At 50.7% G+C, this 16471-nt stretch overlaps 1 protein-coding gene across 1 annotated transcript; it reads right to left on the bottom strand.

The window, feature by feature from the left end:
• Positions 1–210: 210 nt before the first annotated feature.
• LOC123765305 (keratin-associated protein 16-1-like) lies at positions 211–1320 on the bottom strand. Its single transcript, XM_045753856.2, has one exon. It carries the CDS (start codon positions 1318–1320, stop codon positions 211–213), a length of 1110 nt encoding a protein of 369 aa, XP_045609812.2.
• Positions 1321–16471: the final 15151 nt, after the last annotated feature.

Below are 16471 nucleotides of genomic sequence, written 5' to 3'. Positions count from 1 at the left end.
ACCAGCACGTCAACAAGAAGCTGCTAGTTGGGCACACCAGCAACTGGCGAGAGCAGAACGGGACGATCTCCCCCTCTGGTGGCAGACACTGGAATCCTCATCTCTTTTCCTAATGGAGAGCCATGAGTAGGGGTCACAGTATGAGTGGGGTTGGCCACACCACTCATACTCACACACCACCGGCATACTCACACACCGCCGGCATACTCATCAGTGCTGGAGACCCCGAGGTATATAAACAGTGACACGGCAGCTGGCTGACACGACAGCGGGCTGACACGGCAGCGGGCTGACACGACAGCGGGCTGACACGGCAGCTGGCTGACACGACAGCGGGCTGACACGACAGCGGGCTGACACGGCAGCGGGCTGACCCGGCAGCTGGCTGACACGGCAGCGGGCTGACACGACAGCGGGCTGACACGGCAGCGGGCTGACACGACAGCGGGCTGACACGGCAGCGGGCTGACACGGCAGCGGGCTGACACGGCAGCTGGCTGACACGGCAGCTGGCTGACACGGCAGCGGGCTGACACGGCAGCGGGCTGACACGGCAGCTGGCTGACACGGCAGCTGGCTGACACGGCAGCTGGCTGACATGGCAGCGGGCTGACACGGCAGCGGGGTGACACGGCAGCGGGGTGACACGGCAGCGGGGTGACACGGCAGCTGGCTGACACGACAGCGGGGTGACACGGCAGCGGGCTGACACGGCAGCGGGCTGACACGGCAGCTGGCTGACACGGCAGCTGGCTGACACGGCAGCGGGCTGACACGGCAGCGGGCTGACACGGCAGCTGGCTGACACGGCAGCTGGCTGACACGGCAGCTGGCTGACACGGCAGCTGGCTGACACGGCAGCGGGCTGACATGGCAGCGGGCTGACACGGCAGCTGGCTGACACGACAGCGGGGTGACACGGCAGCGGGCTGACACGGCAGCGGGCTGACACGGCAGCGGGCTGACACGGCAGCTGGCTGACACGGCAGCTGGCTGACACGGCAGCGGGCTGACACGGCAGCTGGCTGACACGGCAGCTGGCTGACACGGCAGCTGGCTGACACGGCAGCGGGCTGACACGGCAGCGGGCTGACATGGCAGCGGGGTGACACGGCAGCGGGGTGACACGGCAGCTGGCTGACACGACAGCGGGGTGACACGGCAGCTGGCTGACACGGCAGCGGGGTGACACGGCAGCGGGGTGACACGGCAGCTGGCTGACACGGCAGCGGGCTGACACGGCAGCGGGGTGACACGGCAGCTGGCTGACACGGCAGCTGGCTGACACGGCAGCTGGCTGACACGGCAGCTGGCTGACATAGTGCGGTGTTTTTATAACTTTGTCGAGGTTCAGAATGTTTTGACAGCTGATCTTGAGGTTGTGGAATGTATTTTTTATACGACATTCCGCCGGGATAACTGCCAGTACCAGTATGTTAGTGGGCCTGACTCGACGGCGTCTACACCACCTTTCATCTATTACCTTTTGTCCTATTTTCTCTCTATTAGAGAGGCCGTCCTCGCCCACTTTGGCAATTTCCCCTCTGTGAAGTGTTGTGATCATATCCTCTCTAGTCCTTTAACAATGATTCAGATCCCTTAATGTTGTTTAGTTCTCGTAACTCACCTCCGTGCCATCCCAAATCCTTATCCTGGCCTCTTCTTAATGCTGTATAGTCGTAACAGCTTGGCGGTTTCTCCTGATAATTCCTTCTCGTAACTCCTTTACAAACTATGAGAAAATCTTTGGAGTAGGACTGAGATAGAACCTGCGTCCTGGGTGGCCCCAGACACGCGTGTTATCCCTGGTCCCAAGTGTTATCCCTGCTCCCAAGTGTTATCCCTGGTCCCAAGATGTTCTCAGAGATATCACGTTATTGCCAAATGATTGTGTAAACTCTTCATGAATGCTCTCATGTTTGACGAGGTGCGTGTTCTCTTATTGGCCTTATATAGGCTGTGAATATTGTCTTGAAAAACGTACTTTAGTATTTATTTCTATGATCTTATCCCTCCAAGGCGAACTCAACCTCTGGAACCGAGGTTTCAACTGCAAATCAGACATTGTTTTCAGAGAGCGTGTCTCTCATGTCACTGTGTGAGAAAGAAATTTTTATGTTTTACCTTCCAAGAAGATGCGGCCTACCCATTCCTGTTCTGTCATAGTTTAGTGATCTTGATAAAAAACAAAACTCTTTCAAGTTTATCCTCTCCAGGAGCTCCAATATTCACCCCATGACTACTTACTCTTGTTTAGCGCAGGGTAAACACGTCCCTGCCACTGGTCAAGAATTCAGTGCCTCCTGGCAGACCTATTTCTTAATAAAAGAGGAACTATGATTGTTTTTTTTTTCATATTTCCAGTCTCCTTTGTTGTGTTGAAGATCTTGATCAACGACTTCCAAGTACTGATGTTGGCTCCTTCAGCAGGCATGCGTGTGTGAATAAGTCTGGCTCTGATGCCTTCATTGCGTCTAGTTCTTTCTGGCGGAATTATACCTGTTCTTTAGTCCACCATAACACTCCCAACCACTTGGGCTGGACGGTAGAGCGACGGGTTCGTTTCTTGCAGGTCGGCGTTCAATACCCGACCGTCAAGGTGGATGGCCAACATTCCTTCCCCCGTCCCTTCCCAGAGCTATATAGTCGTAATGGCTTAATGCTTTCTCCTGATAATTCCCTCCCTCCTCTCTAACGGTGAGTCCGTCCAAGTCAAGTCCATTACTTTTTATTTCTTCGTGACTTCGAGGGAAAGTCCAACTAAATATTGACGTCAAGTGAATACGTCGTCGTTGTGAAGATGCGTGACGCATAGCAGTCAGACCTGGCACCCTTGACGTCACCTGGTCCGACCCGTGTACTGTGTGACCTCATTCACCTGCTGCCTCAACATGGGTCACTACTGTGACATCATTCACCTGCTGCCTCAACATGGGTCACTACTGTGACCTCATTCACCTGCTGCCTCAACGTGGGTCACTACTGTGACCTCATTCACCTGCTGCCTCAACATGGGTCACTACTGTGACCTCATTCACCTGCTGCTTCAACATGGGTCACTACTGTGACCTCATTCACCTGCTGCCTCAACGTGGGTCACTACTGTGACCTCATTCACCTGCTGCCTCAACATGGGTCACTACTGTGACCTCATTCACCCGCTGCCTCAACATGGGTCACTACTGTGACCTCATTCACCTGCTGCTTCAACATGGGTCACTACTGTGACCTCATTCACCCGCTGCCTCAACATGGGTCACTACTGTGACCTCATTCACCTGCTGCCTCAACATGGGTCACTACTGTGACCTCACTCACCTGCTGCCTCACCATTGATGCACTACTGGGACCTCTGCTCACTGATAACTTGTTAATAGTGACTGTGAGAGGGATTGACTCAGCTGTTTGTGAGGAATGACTGTCAGGAAGCCCCAGAGTGTACAGCCCGATTTGATGTTTCAGCCAGTTAGCGGAGAGAAGACTGACAGCGTTAAAGAGGTTCTCTTAGAATAGAATGCAAGAAGGCAAATAGGTTTAAACCTAGCAAATGATTGCTTCCAATTTCGTCGTCAGCAGCGCAGTCACACCTTGGACCACTCAAGAGGCAACGGGACGCAATCACCCAAATCAGTGAAACTTAGTGAAATCTGGTGACATTATACCGTGGAGTTTTATCACAGAACCCAAGATATGTTCTCCACGGCACGATCTCCCGCACTACATCACTGAATGCCCAGTTATTAAACCTTTCAGACCAGTTGGCATGAGGTACCTGGAGCTCTGCAATTACTTTATTCACTCTCGTATTTTTGAAGATATCCTTATAGTGTACCCAAAATTTGCCAGAGCCGGCTACTAAACATATGGCCCTGTATGACTAACCATCCTGCGAGATGGGGACTTGTATTACCACTGCTACCTTATTCAATCTTGCGTTGATGATATCCTCAAAATGCATCCGGAGTTTGCCAGTGCAGACTGCTTATCACATGCCTCTGTATGACTAACCATCCTGAGTGATGGGGATTTTTTAGCATCACCTAGTTAGCTTTTTTTGACACACTGTACTCCATTTCATATAGTCTAGGGTAGCTGCGCTAATGCAGATGTACCTCATGTATTAATAAAAAAAAATGTTCTCCAGGTTCAGGAGCCGCGGAAGAGCGTCCGCACTCCAGGTCAGCCAGAAAGGAAGTGACGACGAGTAAGGGTGCTGCCTCGCGAGGTTGACAATTCGTGCACTCAGGCCCGACGATAGCAGCTCGTGATTCGTTTAGGATTTGGAATTGAAAAGTTGATCAGCATAGCCTAAAACGTTTGGGATATTTTGTGTATGTTTTCCTTATGAGAATATTACTAGAGCTATAAAGCAGGACAATTACGGAGATGGAATGGATGGAACTGTGAGGGGAAAGCGCCAAACCATTACGACTGTATAGCAATTACAGAGACAAAGAAATTATATATTAATTAAAGAGGTAAGGTTGATTAGTCTTATAATTTGATGAATGTATTAATTTATATATTTCATGTCCTGGGTCATTAAGCTGCCAATTTATTCTCGTCAAGGTTTAAATGTATTCATGTGTAGGCAACAGAAACATTGGTGACAGGCGAGGGATTGATTACAATAGCGAGTAATCCGATCAATATTGTTGCTTTTGATTAATGTGATGTGACGAATGTGATTTTGATTAATTACAAACTTATTATCGATACGTCCTGGATATATATATATCACGTGTTGATGACATTCATTACTCATAACCAGTGTCCTAAGGATTAATGATTAATATGGTCGTGTGCAATAATGATTAACTACTAAACATTTCAAAGAGTGTTGAGATGAACTGTGAACCACAGCCTCAGTGATTATATATTATACATTATATTTATTATTGAGAAAATCCGTAGAAGCCGTCATGAGGATTCGAACTTACGCACTGGGAGTTCCCCATGCAGGTACACGCCCCAGCCACCTAGGCCAGCGACATGGTTATCTGCGGCGTGTGTCAGGAAATGCCCAGCGCCTAGGTTCGAATCCTTGCGGATTTTCTCGTCGATACTTCACGTTAAGTGGGATTTATCTCTGTGTATTATTTTATAAAATATTCACCTGGGCACTAGGTGACTCGAACTCCCGATCCTACGAGTGGGAGACAGACGCTCTATCCACCATGCTATGAGCAGCCGTAATAAGGAAAGATTCCAGAAGGGACTAACCGCTGCCTGGCTGGAATTAGTGCTCTTCGCCCACGCTATATCAGTTGTCACTCTCACTATCGTGGGGGTGACATTCGTGCCCCAGGGGCCAGATTCACGAAGCAGGTTACGCAAGTACTTACGAACGTGAACATCTTTCCTCAATCTTTGAGGGCTTTGTTTACAATTATTAAACATTTAATGAGCTCCGAAGCACCAGGAGGCTGTTTATAACAATAACAAAAGTTGATTGGGAAGTTTTCATGCTTCTAAAGTGTTTAATAAACGTAACCAAAGCTGTCAAAGATTGAGGAAAGATGTACACGTTCGTAAGTACTTGCGTAACTGCTTCGTGAATCTGGCCCCAGAGCACTATAGGTGCACAACGAATCTTGCTTTATTAAGCTCTATATCCACTATGTTCATATCATGGGGCATAGAGTGTCTATCGCACTCGTGGGGCCGGAGTGGTGTGACTCTCAGAGTGAACATCCAGGATAATGGTCTTCAGGCAGGCATACAGCACTCTTGTATAACCAGCATGATGGCTCCTACATCACTATACACTATACACAATTATTGACCTATACACATAAAAGAAATATATAATTGGTAATAGAAAAACTGAAATAGCTTGACTTTCACTAATCGAAATCTATTCTGACACTTCGTCGATAAACTGACTGACAGGCACCACTTACCACAGCAAAGTTCAACATGCTAATGAATCGAAGGTGTTGGGGTCAGCCCTGAACTATACACACGTGGTGTTCGAAGGTGTTGGGGTCAGCCCTGAACTATACACACGTGGTGTTCGCAGGTGTTGGGGTCAGCCCTGAACTATACACGTGGTGTTCGCAGGTGTTGGGGTCAGCCCTGAACTATACACGTGGTGTTCGCAGGTGTTGGGGTCAGCCCTGAACTATACACACGTGGTGTTCGCAGGTGTTGGGGTCAGCCCTGAACTATACACACGTGGTGTTCGAAGGTGTTGGGGTCAGCCCTGAACTATACACATGTGGTGTTCGAAAGTCTTGGGGTCAGCCCTGAACTAAACACACGTGGTGTTCGCAGGTGTTGGGGTCAGCCCTGAACTATACACACGTGGTGTTCGAAGGTGTTGGGGTCAGCCCTGAACTAAACACACGTGGTGTTCGCAGGTGTTGGGGTCAGCCCTGAACTATACACACATGGTGTTCGAAGGTGTTGGGGTCAGCCCTGAACTATACACACGTGGTGTTCGCAGGTGTTGGGGTTAGCCCTGAACTATACACACGTGGTGTTCGAAGGTGTTGGGGTCAGCCCTGAACTATACACACGTGGTGTTCGCAGGTGTTGGGGTTAGCCCTGAACTATACGCACGTGGTGTTCGAAGGTGTTGGGGTCAGCCCTGAACTATACACACGTGGTGTTCGCAGGTGTTGGGGTCAGCCCTGAACTATACACACGTGGTGTTCGAAGGTGTTGGGGTCAGCCCTGAACTATACACACGTGGTGTTCGCAGGTGTTGGGGCTGGCCATAAATAATTCAGGCGAGGTGTTCGAAGGTCACCAATTTAACACGCTTCTGGCTCGTCAGAATCGATACATACATATTTGATACTAACTACCTCAGCCCTACATAATGCACGCTCCTAATTGGTGCTTTAAATACTCTAGCTCCCAGTACCCGAGTACAGCAGTCAACGACAATCAACAATGACAATGAACAACTGAAGGGCAGTGAACAATCGAAGATATTAACAATCTTCATCAGTAACAATCCAACATTGTCGAGTGGTTGAAACAGGTGGCTGTAATTGCGTAGTTCCTCAAGCAATGTTTAGTGACAGTTCCTCAAGCAATGTTTAGTGACAGTTCCTCAAGCAATGGTTAGTGACAGTTCCTCAAGCAATGGTTAGTGACAGTTCCTCAAGCAATGGTTAGTGACAGTTCCTCAAGCAATGGTTAGTGACAGTTCCTCAAGCAATGGTTAGTGACAGTTCCTCAAGCAATGGTTAGTGACAGTTCACAGTTAATTTGGTGGGATCAATACACTGCTTTAAATGAGATTGTGTTATGAATTGTTAGTGTCGCTTGTAACATAGTTCAGTGCTGTAGTTATTCCGAGGTAACCAGAGGCTCTGAGACACGTGAGGCCTGTGTAATGAACATCGTGTATGAAGAACTGTGTCGAAGAACAACGTGTTCTGTATGGAGGTGTTATGGTTAGAATGTTCGGGTGCGAGTTATATGGTTTGTGAGGGTGAATTGATACCAGGTGTACTTTGTGTGGGGTGTGGGGGTCCGGTCCACACCTCTCACTATACGCCCGTGTGGGTGTGAACACCACCACACACCCGCCCACATGGGTGTGAACACCACCACACACCCGCCCACATGGGTGTGAACACCACCACACACCCGCCCACATGGGTGTGAACACCACCACACACCCGCCCACATGGGTGTGAACACCACCACACACCCGCCCACATGGGTGTGAACCTACCACACACCCGCCCACATGGGTGTGAACACTACCACACACCCGCCCACATGGGTGTCAACACCACCACACACCCGCCCAACATGGATGTGAACACCACCACACACCCGCCCACATGGGTGTCAACACTACCACACACCCGCCCACATGGGTGTCAACACCACCACACACCCGCCCACATGGGTGTCAACACCACCACACACCCGCCCAACATGGATGTGAACACCACCACACACCTGCCCACATGGGTGTGAGCACCACCACACACCCGCCCACATGGGTGTCAACACAACCACACACCCGCCCACATGGGTGTGAGCACCACCACACACCCGCCCACATGGGTGTGAGCACCACCACACACCCGCCCACATGGGTGTCAACACAACCACACACCCGCCCACATGGGTGTGAACACCACCACACACCCGCCCCACATGGGTGTGAACACCACCACACACCCGCCCACATGGGTGTGAACACCACCACACACCCGCCCACATGGGTGTGAACACTACCACACACCCGCCCACATGGGTGTGAACACCACCACACACCCGCCCACATGGGTGTGAACCTACCACACACCCGCCCACATGGGTGTCAACACAACCACACACCCGCCCACATGGGTGTGAACACCACCACACACCCGCCCACATGGGTGTCAACACCACCACACACCCGCCCACATGGGTGTCAACACCACCACACACCCGCCCACATGGGTGTCAACACCACCACACACCCGCCCACATGGGCGTGAACACCACCACACACCTGTACTAAATATAAGACTATGACGGGGGGAACTAAGCATCGTAGATTGTACATTGGACCGGTCCTAGACGAGCCATACAGATATAACCCTCACTGGTGGGCGGCAGTCTGGTGAGAAGTGGCTATGATAATACCAAGTGTAACTCACCGATCAGAAGGTCACAAGACGACGACGTTTCGGTCCGTCCTGGACCATTCTCATGTCGATTGGCAAGTGACAATCGACTTGAGAATGGTCCAGGACGGACCGAAACGTCGTCGTTCCGTCACCTTCTAGTGTGTGGTCTGGTCAACATACTTCAGCCACGTTATTGTGACTCCTCGCCTGCACACCGATCAGAAAATAGCCATTTCATGGATTGAGTCTGATAGTGCAAAATAACCATTGTTTAAGGTCCATCAGGACTACCTGTACCAGCCCATCTCCCTCTTTAGATAGTATGTACAGTACCGATGTGGACTATCTTACATATATTGACGTATTGGACAGTTAGAAAGTAGAATTTGGTACCATTGAATTCAGACATTCCGATAAAGGTTTTGTAATAATGTTGTTTTTGAAACCTAACTTAATCATTCTAGGGCTAATATACACTGAGGCGTAATATAGTACATATATATGCTATATTAGGCCTAGGAATATTTAAGTTTCGTTTTTAGCTTATTTTGTCCGGTCCCTATAAAGGGAATAGTACCAATAGTACTATCTGTCCATTACGTCAATAAATGTACGTTGGTGAACATGGTTACTAAAATGCTAAAGGTGGTGCGCTCCTCAGGGGGGGAGGGCAGGAGGAAGTTAGCAGGAACAGGAACGTTAGAAGATCATTCAGGAGCCTCATTATTTAGATAAGGATCAATTTAGATTTAGACCAGTCTTAGGAATCGTGTAAGGAATCGTTCAGGACCCTGTATACCACTTATGTAAGACCAATCCTGGAGTATGCAGCTCCAGCCTGGAGTCCATACCTAGTTAAACACAAGACAAACTTAGAGAAGATTCAGCGGTATGCCACCAGGCTCGTCCCGGAACTGAGAGGATTACGAGGAAAGGCTAAAGGAGCTGAACTTTACATCCCTGGAAAAGAGAAGAGTATGAGGCCCCATCGTGGAGCCCCGGCTTTAAACAGAAATTTAAAAAGCTACGAATGTTTACTGCGAGGTTCGTTCCATACTCACCAGGGATGGTATAAAGAAAGACTGAATTTAAAAGCTATGCCTAACGTCACTAGGAAACAGGGAGAGAGGGAAGACATGGTAGGGATATATAAAATACTTTGTGGGATTGACAATAGAAAAAAGAAAAGAGATTATGTTTATAATGAAGATCAGCACAATAAGACGGTGTGGGCAACTGCGTGCAAGCTTGAGCAACAGACCAGCAACAGACCAACAACAGACCAGCAACAGACCAGCAACAGACCAGCAACAGACCAGCAACAGACCAGCAACAGACCAGCAACAGGCGAGCAACAGACCAGCAACAGGCGAGCAACAGGCGAGCAACAGACCAGCAACAGACCAGCAACAGACCAGCAACAGACCAGCAACACACCAGCAACACACCAGCAACACACCAGCAACAGACCAGCAACACACCAGCAACAGACCAGCAACAGACCAGCAACAGACCAGCAACAACCAGCAACAGACCAGCAACAGACCAGCAACAGACCAGCGACAGACCAGCAACAGACGAACAACAGACCAGCGACAGACCAGCAACAGACAAACAACAGACCAGCGACAGACCAGCAACAGACCAGCAACAGCTCCAGTGGATAAGGGAGTACTTAAGCAACAGGAAACAGCGAGTAACAGTGAGGGGGGAGACATCAGAGAGGCGAGATGTCCCCAGCGGAGTCCCTCAGGGCTCTGTACTTGGACCCTTCTTGTTTCTAATATATGTAAATGACCTTCTGGAGGGTATAGACTCGTTCCTCTCAATGTTTGCTGATGATACAAAAATTATAAGAAGAATCAAGACGGAAGAATCAGACGGGTGAAGATAGACAGAGACTACAGGATGACCTGGACAAGCTGGAGGAATGGTCTAGAAAATGGCTGCTAAAGTTCAACTCAGAAAAGTGTAAGGTAATGAAATTAGGCGAAGGGAGCAGGAGGCTGAACACAAGGTATCATCTGAGAGGTGAAATCCTGCAAGAGTCAAATAGAGAGAAAGATCTGGGGGTTGATATCACACCGAACCTGTCCCCAGAGGCCCACATCAAAAGAATATCACCAGCGACATATGCTAGACTGGCCAACATAAGAACTGCCTTTAGAAACTTGTGTAAGGAATCGTTCAGTACCCTGTATACCACTTATGTAAGACCAATCCTGGAGTATGCAGCTCCAGCCTGGAGTCCATACCTAGTTAAACACAAGACAAAGTTAGAGAAGATTCAGCGGTATGCCACCAGGCTCGTTCCGGAACTGAGAGGAATGAGCTACGAGGAAAGGCTAAAGGAGCTGAACCTCACATCCCTGGAAAACAGAAGAGTAACGGGGAGACATGATAACCACCTACAAAATTCTCAAGGGAATTGACAGGGTGGACAAAGACAAACTCTTCAGCATGGGTGGGACACGAACAAGGGGACACAGGTGGAAACTTAGTATCCAGATAAGCCACAGAGACGTTAGAACTTTTTTTTCAGCGTCAGAGTAGTTAATAAATGGATTGCATTAGGAAGTGATGTGGTGGAGGCTGACTCCATACACAGTTTCAAGTGTAAATATGATAGAGCCCAGTAGGCTCAGGAACCTGTACACCAGTTGATTGACAGTTGAGAGGCGGGGCCAAAGAGCCAGAGCTTAACCCCCGCAATCACAACTAGGTGAGTACACTCACTTCCCAGAAAAATGTGACACTAAATTTCTATCTAGTTACTGGTCTTGAGTGGAGTCGAATTGCCCTCGTTGGTCGTTACTGGGGAAGTAATGGGCCAGTTCCCGGTAGTGTTGACAGGGGCCTTAACTATCTTCTTATTGCTGTCTCCCTCGCCTCTCTGTAGGTGCCTCTACTGCCTGCTGCCTCCCTCACCCCTCTGTAGGTGCCTCTACTGCCTGCTGCCTCCCTCACCCCTCTGTAGGTGCCTCTACTGCCTGCTGTCTCCCTCACCCCTCTGTAGGTGCCTCTACTGCCTGCTGTCTCCCTCACCCCTCTGTAGGTGCCTCTACTGCCTGCTGTCTCCCTCACCCCTCTGTAGGTGCCTCTACTGCCTGCTGTTTCCCTCGCCTCTCTGTAGGTGCCTCTACTGCCTGCTGTTTCCCTCACCTCTCTGTAGGTGCCTCTACTGCCTGCTGTTTCCCTCACCTCTCTGTAGGTGCCTCTACTGCCTGCTGTTTCCCTCACCTCTCTGTAGGTGCCTCTACTGCCTGCTGCCTCCCTCACCTCTCTGTAGGTGCCTCTACTGCCTGCTGCCTCCCTCACCTCTCTGTAGGTGCCTCTACTGCCTGCTGTCTCCCTCACCCCTCTGTAGGTGCCTCTACTGCCTGCTGTCTCCCTCACCTCTCTGTAGGTGCCTCTACTGCCTGCTGTCTCCCTCACCTCTCTGTAGGTGCCTCTACTGCCTGCTGTCTCCCTCACCTCTCTGTAGGTGCCTCTACTGCCTGCTGTCTCCCTCACCTCTCTGTAGGTGCCTCTACTGCCTGCTGCCTCCCTCACCTCTCTGTAGGTGCCTCTACTGCCTGCTGTCTCCCTCACCTCTCTGTAGGTGCCTCTACTGCCTGCTGCCTCCCTCACCTCTCTGTAGGTGCCTCTACTGCCTGCTGCCTCCCTCACCTCTCTGTAGGTGCCTCTACTGCCTGCTGTCTCCCTCACTTCTCTGTAGGTGCCCCTACTGCCTGCTGTCTCCCTCACCTCTCTGTAGGTGCCTCTACTGCCTGCTGCCTCCCTCACCCCTCTGTAGGTGCCTCTACTGCCTGCTGTCTCCCTCACCTCTCTGTAGGTGCCTCTACTGCCTGCTGTCTCCCTCACCCCTCTGTAGGTGCCTCTACTGCCTGCTGCCTCTCACTAGCTGTCCACTGATGCTTCCTGCTAGTTGTCCCTCTACTGGAGACGTCTTCACAGGCTTGCTCTTATATATATTTATATATATATTTATTATATATATATATATATATATATATATATATATATATATATATATACTTATATATATATATATATATATATATATATATATATATATATATATATATATATATATATATATAAATATATCCAGCTTTGAGGGCTGTCAAGGCCCACAGGGATGGGAGCCCACTTGGACCCATCAACAACCCAGGTACTGACTGCCTAAGTGACTCAACTCTCTACTAAGTCCATATTTGTCACGAGGGAATATGTTGAGTTATTGCGGTGGGGGGGAGAGGGGCATCAGGGGTGAGAGCGCCCCTTGACGTTGGCAGAGTCCCTGGTCATCAACGTTCCGGTGGAGGAGACTATGTCATCAACGTGCCCGTGGAGGAGACTATGTCATCAACGTGCCCGTGGAGGAGACTATGTCATCAACGTGCCCGTGGAGGAGACTATGTCATCAACGTGCCTGTGGAGGAGACTATGTCATCAACGTGCCCGTGGAGGAGACTATGTCATCAACGTGCCCGTGGAGGAGACTATGTCATCAACGTGCCTGTGGAGGAGACTATGTCATCAACGTGCCCGTGGAGGAGACTATGTCATCAACGTGCCCGTGGAGGAGACTATGTCATCAACGTACCCCGTGGAGGTGATTATGTCATCAACGTGCCCGTGGAGAAGGCTATGTCATCAACGTGCCTGTGGAGGAGACTATGTCATCAACATGCCCGTGGAGGAGACTATATCATCAACATGCCCGTGGAGGAGACTATGTCATCAACGTGCCCGTGGAGGAGACTATGTCATCAACGTGCCCGTGGAGGAGACTATGTCATCAACGTGCCCGTGGAGGAGACTATGTCATCAACGTGCCCGTGGAGGAGACTATGTCATCAACGTACCCCGTGGAGGAGACTATGTCATCAACGTACCCCGTGGAGGAGACTATGTCATCAACGTGCCCGTGGAGGAGACTATGTCATCAACCTGCCCCGTGGAGGAGACTATGTCATCAACGTGCCCGTGGAGGAGACTATGTCATCAACGTACCCCGTGGAGGAGACTATGTCATCAACGTGCCCGTGGAGGAGACTATGTCATCAACCTGCCCCGTGGAGGAGACTATGTCATCAACGTGCCCGTAGAGGAGACTATGTCATCAACCTGCCCCGTGGAGGAGACTATGTCATCAACGTGCCCGTGGAGAAGGCTATGTCATCAACGTCCCCGTGGAGGAGACTATGTCATCAACCTGCCCCGTGGAGGTGATTATGTCATCAACGTGCCCGTGGAGGAGGGTATGTCATCAACGTGCCCGTGGAGGAGACTATATCATCAACATGCCCGTGGAGGAGGGTATGTCATCAACGTGCCCGTGGAGAAGGCTATGTCATCAACGTGCCCGTGGAGGAGACAATGTCATCAACGTGCCCGTGGAGGAGACAATGTCATCAACGTGCCCGTGGAGGAGACTATGTCATCAACGTGCCCGTGGAGGAGACTATGTCATCAACGTGCCCGTGGAGGAGACTATGTCATCAACGTGCCGTGGAGGAGACTATGTCATCAACGTGCCCGTGGAGGAGACTGTCATCAACGTACCCCTGTGGAGGAGACTATGTCATCAACGTGCCCGTGGAGGAGACTATGTCATCAACGTGGCTGTGGAGGAGACTATGTCATCAACGTGCCCGTGGAGGAGACTATGTCATCAACGTGCCCGTGGAGGAGACTATGTCATCAACGTGCCCGTGGAGGAGACTATGTCATCAACGTGCCCGTGGAGGAGACAATGTCATCAACGTGCCCGTGGAGACTATTGGAATGACGATGGACAGAGTTTATCGGGTTCCTGATTGTACCGGGCCCGTTCTCCGGAGCGTCCCCCAACCTCACTAAACTATCGTCCTAAATTGCCCTTAACCTAACCAACCCGCGACCCCAGGAACAGAATACGCGATACCACGTCAATTTCGCGAACCGTCGCCAGTTTTAGTACAGCAGTTTTTGCCCTTAGGGAAATTATACATCAGAATTCGATGTATTATTCAGGGTAACGGGTTCTTGTACTCCCGTTGACAGATTCCAAGGCACACCTTGGAGGCTACTCGAAGCACGGACCATAGAGGCTCTCGTCCTGGGTCAGGATGGGCGAGTAGACGGCGTCACTCTGGGGTTATCTTGAGATTCTTGAGGTTATCTTGAGATGATTTCGGGGCTTTTTTTTTTTTAGTGTCCCCGCGGCCCGGTCCTAGACCAGGCCTCCACCCCCAGGAAGCAGCCCATGAGAGCTGACTAACACCCAGGTACCTAATTTACTGCTAGGTAACTGGGGCATAGGGTGAAAGAAACTCTGCCCATTGTTTCTCGCCGGCGCCTGGGATCGAACCCAGGACCACAGGATCACAAGTCCCGCGTGCTGTCCGCTCGGCCGACTGGCTCCCTTTGGGGGTGTCAAAGGGGGGTGTCCCCTTTGGGGTGTCAAAGGGGGGTGTCCCCTTTGGGGTGTCAAAGGGGGGTGTCCCCTTTGGGGTGTCAAAGGGGGGTGTCCCCTTTGGGGTGTCAAAGGGGGGTGTCCCCTTTGGGGTGTCAAAGGGGGGTGTCCCCTTTGGGGTGTCAAAGGGGGGTGTCCCCTTTGGTGTCCTATTTGCTGATTTTGACAAGGGTCCCGTCGAAGGAAATGTCCTTCTTGGCGAGGTCTTAAAGCCGCGTGTTTAGTGTATATATATATATATGTAGACGACATATTTCTCCTGGTACCTGGTATTGATCATTTGCTGCGGATTAAGGATGCATTCGAACGACGTTCAATGCTAAGGTTCACTTAGGAGATTGAGAGCGGAGGCAGACTACCTTTCATAGATGTAATAGTCTCGGAAAGGAATTGCGACTTTCACAGTGCACTAACACAGAAATGTGCCTTAATACTGAGAGTGAGAGTCTTGATAGGTAGAAGCGGAATGATGTCAATGCCTACGTCAACCGCTCCCTATTTCAACAGTACATCACCGATTCCTACTACAATAATGTTCTACAGGAACGTATTTTTCACGAACCACAAAAAGGTACACGTACAGGAGAACACAGAAGGAGACAAAGCACCCATGTGAGCCACATACATTATGAAGACCTTCGTCAGTGTCAGGAGAGTTGGCAGATGGAATGCTCATAAAAGTGGAGTGATGGAGGTGGAATTTGAGACACGGCTCTAAATGGCTGCACCACAGTCGGTTAAGGTTGAGAGGCGGGAGCCCGGCGCGCACTGTGGCTCGTCCTGGTGTCTAGTATACATGTTTACCAGCCTGCAGGTGTCAAGGGCGAGAAAATGGTTATTACTTATCTACTTATTTAGCTCATCCACTCTCTCGTGCGCTTAATTATGTCTCTGCATTTAGTGCCATCCTCCAGACGAGCAGCGTGAAGCGGCCCTCACGCCCGGCCTCGCACCGACCCTCGCGCCGAAACTCGCGCCGACACTCGCGCCAGCCCTCGCGCTCGGCGTCGCGCTAGCCCTCGCGGCGGGCCTCGCTCTAGGCGTCAGGCCAGCCCTCGCGCTGGGCCTCGCGCCGGGTCTCGCGCTACTAAACAAAGGCGTCATCATTCAGGGAGTAAAATTTGCAATATGCAATGAAATCCAATATTCCTGCACGAGTGGCTCAAGGCCGCCCTGAGGGGGGGGGGTCAGTACTTGTGGCTGCAATATACTGGCACGAGCCACGCACGACACCGCTCCCTGGCACCAGGTGGCCACGCGTGCACGCCCGCTGTGCACGCCTACACGTCCTTAGGCTATGCTTCTCCAAGCTCTGCCCGAGCCCATCTTCAGGTCACGACCAGGCCAGGGTATTTTAGGCACTGGTTAGGTTAGGATAAGTGTTAAGGTTCCGTTGGCGATTAATAGTACTTGTAGTCAA

The sequence above is a fragment of the Procambarus clarkii genome, chromosome 33, assembly GCF_040958095.1.
Source record: "Procambarus clarkii isolate CNS0578487 chromosome 33, FALCON_Pclarkii_2.0, whole genome shotgun sequence".
Classification (NCBI taxonomy): Eukaryota; Metazoa; Arthropoda; class Malacostraca; order Decapoda; family Cambaridae; genus Procambarus; species Procambarus clarkii.
This window is presented reverse-complemented; position numbering and strand designations above follow the sequence as displayed.

Coding starts and splice junctions, on each gene's coding strand:
- LOC123765305 (XM_045753856.2), bottom strand. CDS start 1,320: ATGTCAGCCAGCTGCCGTGTCAGCCAGCTGCCGTGTCAGCCAGCTGCC.